Genomic DNA, 9,714 nt, shown 5'->3' with positions numbered 1-9,714 from the left:
TTTTGAGAAGTGACTGGTGATCTTGAACAGTTACATGCTCTGCTAGGAGCCCCGTAAACTGCCTTCGCCTACCCCTCAGTCTGCAGACAGCACCAGCATCACCTTTGCTGGCTACATCATGGTTTGTCTGACCTGCTGTTTACCATCTGCAAGCAGGGAGATGTCCCTAGACAGTGCCCTTCCACAGAGAGCTTTCTGTAAGGCAGAACTGAGCACAGAGACCAAGGGATGGAGTCACTAAGAAATTGTTGAGGAAAATCATGTGTGGCAGGGAAGTAGCTGGAAAGGGTCCAGGAAGCAGAGAGGTGGGCAGGGAAGCAGACCAAATGAAAAATGGTAATGTCATGGCAGGGAGAATTGGGAAAACTCCCCGTCATCCCCTTCAGTGTTGTCACCTTCCGCTGAGCAAGCCCCCTTGCCTCCTCTCTGACCCAGCAAAATCTCTGCCCTCATGGGCATGGGGCACAAGGAGTCACCCAGCCTTGATGGAAGCATTGTGGTGCTGCTCTTTCACTTCCCACCTTTCTGTGCACCTCCTGTTCCTGTTCTGGGGCTCTGTGGTGTTGGAGGAATTTTAGACACCGACCCTTCAAGGCTTGCTAGGCAGGGGTCTGCATGGGAGTGAGGTGCCTCTGCCACCTGCTGACCCAGGGGCTCCAGGAAATGTGGGCTGTGGGCTTGGGAGTAGAATGGCTCGCCCCAGAGGAGATCCTGTCTGTAAAACACTGCAGCATTTCTCTGCAGTGTCCTGCCAGGCTGTGAGCTGGACACCAGACACAGCTGTCTCACAGCATCTTTGTGGTACCTGAGATAGCCCTAAAGAAGCCCCAAGAGGTTCTAAAACTGGAAATGGTGTTGAGCAGCTGTATGCAGGCAGCTGAGACCTACCCTGCATGTCCTTTGCCTTGAAGGAGAGTGTGGAGGCTACCCTCAGCCAACCTGTGAAAGAGGGAGAGGTTTGGACATGTGAACTTCGAATTCCAACTTCACTGCTCAGCAAGGTCCCGTTTCATGTAAGGTGAACATACGACTGTGATGATCCTCCAACTCAAGGACATGCGAGTGCAGGGCACCTGGGAAGAAGACTGACAGACCATCTCCCCTCAGCCTTCACTGAGTGACAGTGAACACTTTTGCCACTCAGGTCTCACAATAGAAATACTGAGGATTTCTACGTTCTAAGCAGTAGGAACTAAAAGAAAATTTTAAAAATGAAAAATATATTAAAGAACTGTCATTCCTTAGAACTGGCAAAGAAGATGCCAAAACCTCTTTACACATGAGAGTGGATTTCATCTGATGGAAACTGTGAATATCCGAGCTGGTACCTCCCTTTTCCCATTCCCACTGCAGCAGAGCAGAACTGAGTGTTTGGGAGTCCATGGGAGACTCTCCGAACCTCGAGGTACAGCTATGGAATTGCGAGAGAAATTAAAAGTTTTAGTATTCTTCCTTAAAATGTCTCTGCTAACTTCTCACTTTTCTTTCATCTGCAACAGTTGCCCATTTCCAGAGGAAGCAGATGTCCAACGGCAGCTCCATCACCCAGTTCCTTCTCCTGGCGTTTGCAGACACACGGGAGCTGCAGCTTGTAACCTTCTGTCTCTTAATGGGCATCTTCCTGGCTGCCCTCGTGGGCAATGGCCTCACTATCACAGCCATAGCCTGTGACCACCGCCTCCACAGCCCCATGTACTTCTTCCTCCTTAACCTCTCTGTTCTTGATCTTGGATCCATTTCCACCACTCTCCCCAAAGCCATGGCCAATTCCCTGTGGGACACCAGAGCCATCTCCTACACGGGATGTGCTGTACAGGTATTTCTCTTTGTCTTCTTCATCGTCACAGCATTTTCTCTCCTCACCGTCATGGCCTATGACCGCTACATTGCCATCTGCAGACCTCTGCACTGTGGGACCATTCTGGGCAGCAGAGCTTGTGTCCACATGGCAGCAGCTGCCTGGGGCACTGGGTTCCTCTATGCTGGGCTGCAGACTGCCAACACATTTTCAATCCCCCTCTGCCAGGGCAATGCTGTGGACCAGTTCTTCTGTGAAATCCCTCAGATCCTCAAGCTCTCCTGCTCAGACTCCTTCCTCAGGAAATTTGGGGTTTCTGTGCTTGGTATCTCTTTAGCATTTGGTTGTTTTGTTTTCATTGTGCTGTCCTATGTGCAGATCTTCAGGGCTGTGCTGAGGATCCCTTCTGAACAGGGACGGCACAAAGCCTTTTCCACTTGCCTCCCTCACCTGGCCGTGGTCTCCTTGTATGTCAGCACTGGTATGTTCACCTACCTGAAGCCCTCCTCCATCTCCTCCCCATCCCTGGATTTGGTGTTGTCATTTCTGTACTCGGTGGTGCCTCCAGCAGTGAACCCCCTCATCTACAGCATGAGGAACCAGGAGCTCAAGGATGCTCTGAGGAAACTGATGACTGGATTTTTTCAGAAGTAATGAACTATCTTCTGCTGCGTATTACAAACAATGGAACTACTTAAAGTCTCATACATTTTTCTGACGTGTCTTTTTTTCTTTGTTTGGTTCGATTTGTTTTTCTCTTTTTTTTTACTTTCAATAATGCTGTCCACTGATACCTGTGAATGTAACAAATACAGCATGTAGGGGATGTTACACTTTAGGTGGTCAGCATCATTGCACAACCAAAGCAGGTCCTGGTTCTTTGCGAATAATTGTAACAGTTGTAAGAAAGAGACTACTGAATAACCACCTGAGGCCTTGGGAGAACAGGTATGCATACTACAGAGCTAAGCAGGCTGCGAAATGAAGATGATCTGAGGACTCTGACAATCACAGAGACACATCAACAAACACGTGCGAAGGACGTTACCATATACTGATGAGTTGTCGGAAAAAACATTACTATAATAAGCATTTCTTGGAAATGTAAATAATATGTGTGTTAACATAGCGTAAATACCTAGTAACAGTGTCCCTTTGGTGCACACTTTTGGAGGAGAGAACCCCCTGTGTGCCCGGTGTCATAATAAAGTATACCTACTTCATAGTCTTCCAACTATTGAGTCTTCAACTCTGGCTTTTCACGGCATCATCACAAAGGAATCGCAATAGTCATACCATTTCTGCATCATTATCTACTGGTCTTGTGCGACTCAAAGACTTTGTGTAAATGAGGATCCATTACCTCAGTGCATTTCAGTAAAGTACAGTACCCTGCACTGACTCTTTTTCCTGAGATGCTTCCTCCAAGACCTTGTCTGGAGCTTCAGGTGCAGTGCCTGTATGCACAGCTGGAGGCACAAAGAGTCTCGGCAGAGCAGCACTGCCAGGGAGCACCAGCATTTGGACTTTCCAGAGTTGCTCTCATTTCACTTCTACAACCTCTTTCTGAGCCCTTGTGTTGGTCTGAATCTTTGAGTGCTCCTGCAACTTGGTCAGGATCCTGCTATGTGGCAGTCCTGTGGTCACAGTCAGGGGCAGGCGATTGGCACTGTTGTGAAAGAGCTGGCTTCCATAACAGCACTTCCATCATCCAAGGGAATCTCCTGAGGGCAGTGTCTGAAGGCTCAGGTCTTCTTTCAAAGTTGCTCTCATGGACTAGTGCAAGAAAGTGCCCTGGCAAAGAAAATGCCAGTGCATGAGTGTGCAGGTTTGGGGCAGATCACAGTGTCTTTGCACAGCCAGGATGCTGGGAGAGACAGAAAGAAGCAGCAGAGCAGGGTCTGGTCGGTGCCCGCCTGCTCTGGATGCCCCAGGGGAGCTGCCCCAGGGCAATCGTCACAGGCCTGACTATAATGTCCACCATTCCCAGCACTGGCCTCTCACTCTACCTCCAACAGGCTGTTTGCCCCTACATGGAGGGACAGCAAATGATTAGGCCATAAGTCCACACATACGTTGTACAGAGGATTCTTAAACAGGCAGATTGGTTGCATGTGCTGAGATGAACCCGAGTTCGGAGGGTTGGACTAAATGACCCACAGAGGTCCCTTCCAACCCCTACGATTCTGTGATTCTGTGATTCTGTGAGTGAGGACAAATGTCATCAGCTCTTTCTTAGGGGTGCTGTGAAGGCCAGTGGGACAGACAGTGTCTTGAGGTCACTTCTCATTGCGAGTAACGTCCCCTGCGAAACCACCTGCATGCAGCACTGAGATGTGCTTGCGTGATCCGAGGTCGTTGTGTCCATTCCTCATGCTGTGGGACATCTCAGAGGAGGGTAGAGCAGGACGATGCAGAGCTGAAGTGCTTCCCAGCCTCTGGCCCAGGGAGTCACTATGCCCGCTGGAGCCCACTGCCTGTGGATGTGCAACGGAAGACCTCTTGTCTCTCAACACCCCCATCAGAGCCCTGACATTTCCATGTGTGCCTTCAGGAACAGCCTCCACCATCCCAAGAAGACTTCTTTCACCTGACTTCTCGAAATGATTGCAAATGCCCCTCCATGCTGTGTCACCGTCCCCTGTCTTTACAGCCTGTCCCTTTTATCACACAGTATGAAAGAAGTGCGTCCGTGGAGCATTCCACCTGTGCAGTCAGAAAGGGTTCTGCAAGCAGGAGTGGCATTGCCCTCTAGAAGATGGCATTTTTCATCTCTCACAAAGCACTGAGCATGTCTAGGGAGCATGAATGCAGTCAGAGGCACACACACTACCACGTTTCTCCTCTCTGAACTTTGCTCACAGTTTCTTTAGGCACTTAACAGGGAATGAATTGCTCTCAGTCACAGGTGTCCAACCAGGAGAGAGGGGACATGAAGACCTAAAACTTTCCATGGAAAAGGGGAACAGGACAATCATACAACACAAATTGGGTTTCCCCTAATGGGAATGAGGAATGTTCCTAACCTTCAGAAAAATCTCTTCAACTTGTCTCTCATGACCTACCCTGTGATGGTGATTGCAAACACCCTCCTCATGCGACTGCTGGTGGAAAATTTGGAAACCTGCTACAACTCCTCCAACCTGGTTGTCCCCTGACTGGGGACAGCACAGTCTCTGCTCACAGCAATGTTCGTGGTATGTTCTGCAGCTTTTGCATGTATGGAGTGTTTCCTGCTGGTGGCCACATCCTACGATGAATACTTGCTTGTATGTCACCCCCTGCTCTCTATAATACTTGTGAGCTGAAAGAGTTGTTTCCAGAAGACAGCTGCACCTTGGCTAGGGGGGCTTCTGTCATCTACAGCAATCGTTTTGTTCTTGTTCCAGACATATTTGGTGGCCCTGGCATGCTGGACCACTTCTTCTTGCAGGTGGTGGATCCCTGGCACAGGTTGCCCAGAGAGACAGCAGATGCCACATCCCTGGAAACATTCAAGGTCAGGTTGGAGGGGGCTCTGGGCAACCTGATCCATCTGAAGATGGCCCTGCTCGTTGCAGGGCAGATGGACTAGATGACCTTTAATGGTCCCTTCCAACCTAAACCATTCTCTGATTCAGTGATTTTGCCCCAATGCTGGAACTCTCCTGCAGTGAAACCATGACATTCTTGCTCCTTGCTTTCACAACCCGCTTTTTACACCCAGTCTTCTCCTTCCTGTTTATGCTGGCGACCTGTGTACATCACAGCTGCCAGCCTGGGGCAGCTCTCCTGCCCAGCATGGGCAGGCAGATGGCCTTCTCCACCTGCTCCGCTGACCTCACTACTGCCACTGTCTTCTACAGCATCTTGCATGCTTGGATCTGTGATGCTAACCAGAACAGCCCTCCTGAGACATTTTAACAAAGCCATTTTTCTATACGATCTTCATGCACTTGCTCAACCCTCTCATCTACAGCCTGACGACCAGAAAATTTAGGGGCAGGGAATCACTGAGATAAATACTCAGGAGAGATGTGAGCCGCACTGAGAACCCATTGGTATTGCGGGCCTGTAGGAAAAACACTGCTGGTTCTTTTCTGAACTGGCCCCAAGAACCCGGACAGGCATCTCTTGTGTCCTGGGCACTCCTCTGGAAACAGGGGATATTGAGAAGTCTTCTGCTGTGAGGGATATTGAGAAGGCTGGCCAGTGTCATTGGGAGACCTCTCTCAAACACCTTGGAAAGGCCAGAGCCGTCAGAGAGGTTGCTGGGGACTCGGAAAAGGCAGACATGAAACTAGTCTTCAAAAAGCGAAGGAAGGAAGATCTAGAGACTTACAGACTGGTCAGCCTCACTAGGGAAGGTGTTACGGCAAGTCATCCTGCAGTCATCTCATCAGCATTTGAAGGACAAGAAAGGGATTGCAGAACACTTGAAGGAGGGAAAAGAAGGAGATGTTTATACCCGGACTTTAGCAAGGCCTTTGATGGGGTTTCCCATAGTCTCCTGATAGGCAGCTGGACTGAAAAAGTGGAATGCGTGGTGGGTAGGAAGTTGGCTAAACCATGAAGGTCAAATGTCATCCATGGTACAAAGTCCTCCCTACACCCACTTCTTAGTGGAATGTCTCAATGTCCAGCCAGCTCATGGGAGGTGAGGATACAGTACTTGTAGTGGTTGCTTTGGAAGACAAATATGCTAACAATGAATGTCATCCCCTCCCCACTCCTTGCTCTCAGCTTTTCTTGCTGAGCCTGATCTCGTATGGCATGGAATATCCCTTTGGTCGAATCAGGTAATCTGTCCCATCTATGTCCACTTCTAAGCACCTGACAACACTGAGCCTACCAGCTTTTGGGGGCATTGCAGAGACAGCCTTCATATCGTGCGAGCACTGCTCAGTAACAGCGAAAACATTGGTGTAGGATCAACATCGTTCTAGCCATGAGTACCAAGCACAGCAGGAAATGGACTGCCGTGGGCAAAGTGAACTCCATCCCAGCCAGACCAAGTACAGTGGTGTTCAGGGGTCTCTTCCAACCTGCATTATTCTATAAATCAGTGCATGTTCCTTTGGAGATCTCTTTGAAGAAAGAATAGACAGATGAAGAAGACAAAACAGAGTGGACAGAAGTAGACATAGAAGATGCACCAGTATAAATACAGCAGTTCCTCTGAGGAACATTTCTCCACTCAAATCATCAGCAGGAGATCTGTTAGATAAATTTGAGGAAACAAGCTTATGATTCTATGTACTGGGCCACAAGGATGGTGATGGTTGGGTACTGTATGATGTGCTCAATAGTGTCTCAGGAACTCATAATCAAGTAAGAAGCCAATAGCTGTGAGGGGGGCTGTGAGGTCACTTGTGCCTCTGGAAGTGACAGGCCAGCAGCAGCAACATGGCTGAGAAAGGCACTGTGAGGTCACTTGGTTCTAAAATGGCTGATAGGTCATCCCTTGACTCATGGTTGGGATATGTGCTTTGAAGCTGCCATCTGCCAGCACCTCTGACAGGCCAGCAGAAGGCACCTGGCTGGTACATCGACCGGGAGATCCCCTCAGCTCAAGGACCTAGGCTCAGTCCAGGAAGGGGGCTTAGATTTTGCTTGTCATGTCTCTCCTGCCTGACTATGTGATGGGACAGCAGCAAGCACACGGCTTGGTCATGTCTGTCCAAGAAGCTGATCAGCTAGCAGCCTTGGGAGGTCGTGGTGAGGTTACTTCTGTCTCATCAAGTGAAAGGCCACAAGAAGGCTGATGAGTTGGGATGCCCGCTTGAAGGGTTGTTTCCAATATGGTTGTAGGAAACAGCAGGAGAGAGAAAGACTGCCACACAGGGCAGCTGGGAAGGTGGAAGACATGTCACTCAGACACGAGGAGGAAGAAATGTCACTCAGAGGGTACTGCTGTGTACAAGAAACCATCCAGTAGGAGTATGAAACCAGTCCATCTCTTTATGTTTCCAGGAACAGAGGGTGAAGGTGGACAGCTGTCAGTGAATGTATGGATATTCCAGAGTGAGAGCAAGGTGGGGAAGTGAGATGGGTGTCTACAGCCTGCAGGGAAATGGAAGCAGCTGTGTAAAAGTGCAGGACAACCTGTGCTGGAGATGGCAAAGGGTGACAGAAATGATGGAAGTCACAAAGACAATCCAAGTGTTTGTCCCCTTGGTTATGGCAGCTGCCTCTACCACCAAGGCCTAAGAAGAAAGGCGTCGTCCTAAGGCACTGGGGCCTCACGGCCTCCTTGCACACCCCCAGTAGGGCTGGGAACTGTCAGACCATTGTCCTTCACTCAGCGTCACACACCCCACATCCCCCTGTTCCCAGATCAGCCCGGAGCAAGGAGTGAAGGACAGGATCTGCCTTCCCAAGGCTGGCCTTTCTGCTTCATGAAACAAACCCAGCATTTTCACAGCATCTGAGCTACCTGCACATCACCTTTGCCTACTGCAATCATGGCCTCCAGTTATCTGTTCTAACGAGTCCCTTGGGAGGCTTTGTTGGTAACCTCTATGGGACTCCTTAATGCTTCAAGGTACTTTGGGGTTTGTTTTTCACACTGAATCTTTGAGGTTTGCACAATCTTTTTCCAGTACCCGAGGTTCAAGGACTCGGCACCAAACACACCATGGGGCTCATTATGATAAAGCAAGACATAACAAGCCATGTCTCTTCCTGGAGTTTTCTTCTAGTCTTCAAGAGTTGTACAGATAATTGGAGCTGTTTTCTAAGGGTAGTGATGGAGAAAGATTTCAGAGAGCTTCTAATAAATATAAGGTGTTCTATTCAAGGGTGTCTTTTATCACTTTTTAGAGAAGACGTGGTGGCAGAATTCTCCAGTAGATCTTGACCCAGGGTTTCTCCTCAGGAAATCTGGACAGGCTTAACAGAGGCCCCTTGAGGTCTGACACTGTATGGACAATGTCGACCTCACCTCCCCAACCCCACCATTTCTCTCACTGGCCACCTGTGACTTTCCCTTACACCAGACTTCTCTGCTGCAGTCTGCAGCTGGAGGTTACAGCTCCTTTGTACCAAGTCCCACCGGCTTTCCTTGGACAACTGCAGAGAGGCACAGATTTGTTTTCCTATTTGCAAGCAAAGGAAAGTGAAGCATGACAAGTTTCATCACCAGTAAAGCACTCTGCAACCATATGAGATATTCTATGATTCTAAGATTTGTTCTTTCAGATTCCTCTCAACTTGCCAGCTGCTGCTCTTTTGAGCTTCAGGGAGTTAAAAGCTTTCCTGTCTTTCACAGGACTAAATGTCTCCTTAGCCAGCTCTTTCATTATGTTAATATCTATTTTTTTATTTACCTATCTAAACAATCTCTCATAAGATTATTCCTTGAAGAAACGTGACCTCATAAGCGGCAGCTTGTACTTCGCATATAGTCACAAAAGGTGTTTTGTTATTTTTGAAAACTGATCATGCCTTAATTTTCTTTGCTTTCAAAGAGGAAAAATTCTTCTGTGCCTGTGTGCAGCCAGTTCTCGAAGAAGAGCATGTGGGAGATGACGCAATGGAGCTGTAACATCCAGCTGCAGACTACATTGGAGAAGCCTGAGGGAAGGAATACTGATGTAATTTCTAGGGGGCTAATGACAAGACTATGGAAGTTGAGGAGTAAACTCTTCCATACAGTGTCAGACTTCAAGGAATTGCTTTTCCTATCTGTCCAGACCTCCTGAGGAGACACCCCAAACCAATATCCCTTGGACAATGCTTCTGTCACCTCTTTGCTGAAGTGAAGACTACTCTTTAAAATAGAAAATTATTACTGTTACACGCACTTTGAAATCTTCCTCCTTAACTAGACAATGAAACCTTTTCAAATGGCTGTACAAGTCTTCAGGGCTTGAAGGAAATGACAGGAACAGACATGGGTCTTGAGGGGTTTCTGCATTTTAATGAGCCCCATGGTG

At 48.5% G+C, this 9,714-nt stretch overlaps 1 protein-coding gene across 1 annotated transcript; it reads left to right on the top strand.

Moving 5' to 3' along the window:
• Positions 1-1,516: 1,516 nt before the first annotated feature.
• LOC142365086 (olfactory receptor 14C36-like) lies at positions 1,517-2,452 on the top strand. Its single transcript, XM_075445530.1, has one exon. The coding sequence runs from the start codon at positions 1,523-1,525 to the stop codon at positions 2,450-2,452; it is 930 nt and encodes a 309-aa protein (XP_075301645.1). The 5' UTR covers positions 1,517-1,522.
• Positions 2,453-9,714: the final 7,262 nt, after the last annotated feature.

This window comes from Opisthocomus hoazin, chromosome 31 (assembly GCF_030867145.1).
Source record: "Opisthocomus hoazin isolate bOpiHoa1 chromosome 31, bOpiHoa1.hap1, whole genome shotgun sequence".
Classification (NCBI taxonomy): Eukaryota; Metazoa; Chordata; class Aves; order Opisthocomiformes; family Opisthocomidae; genus Opisthocomus; species Opisthocomus hoazin.
Note: the sequence above shows the minus strand (reverse complement) of the source record. Positions and strands in the feature narration are given on the sequence as shown.

Bases quoted from the DNA above. Each gene is read 5' to 3' on its own strand.
- LOC142365086 (XM_075445530.1), top strand. From the start codon at position 1,523: ATGTCCAACGGCAGCTCCATCACCCAGTTCCTTCTCCTGGCGTTTGCA.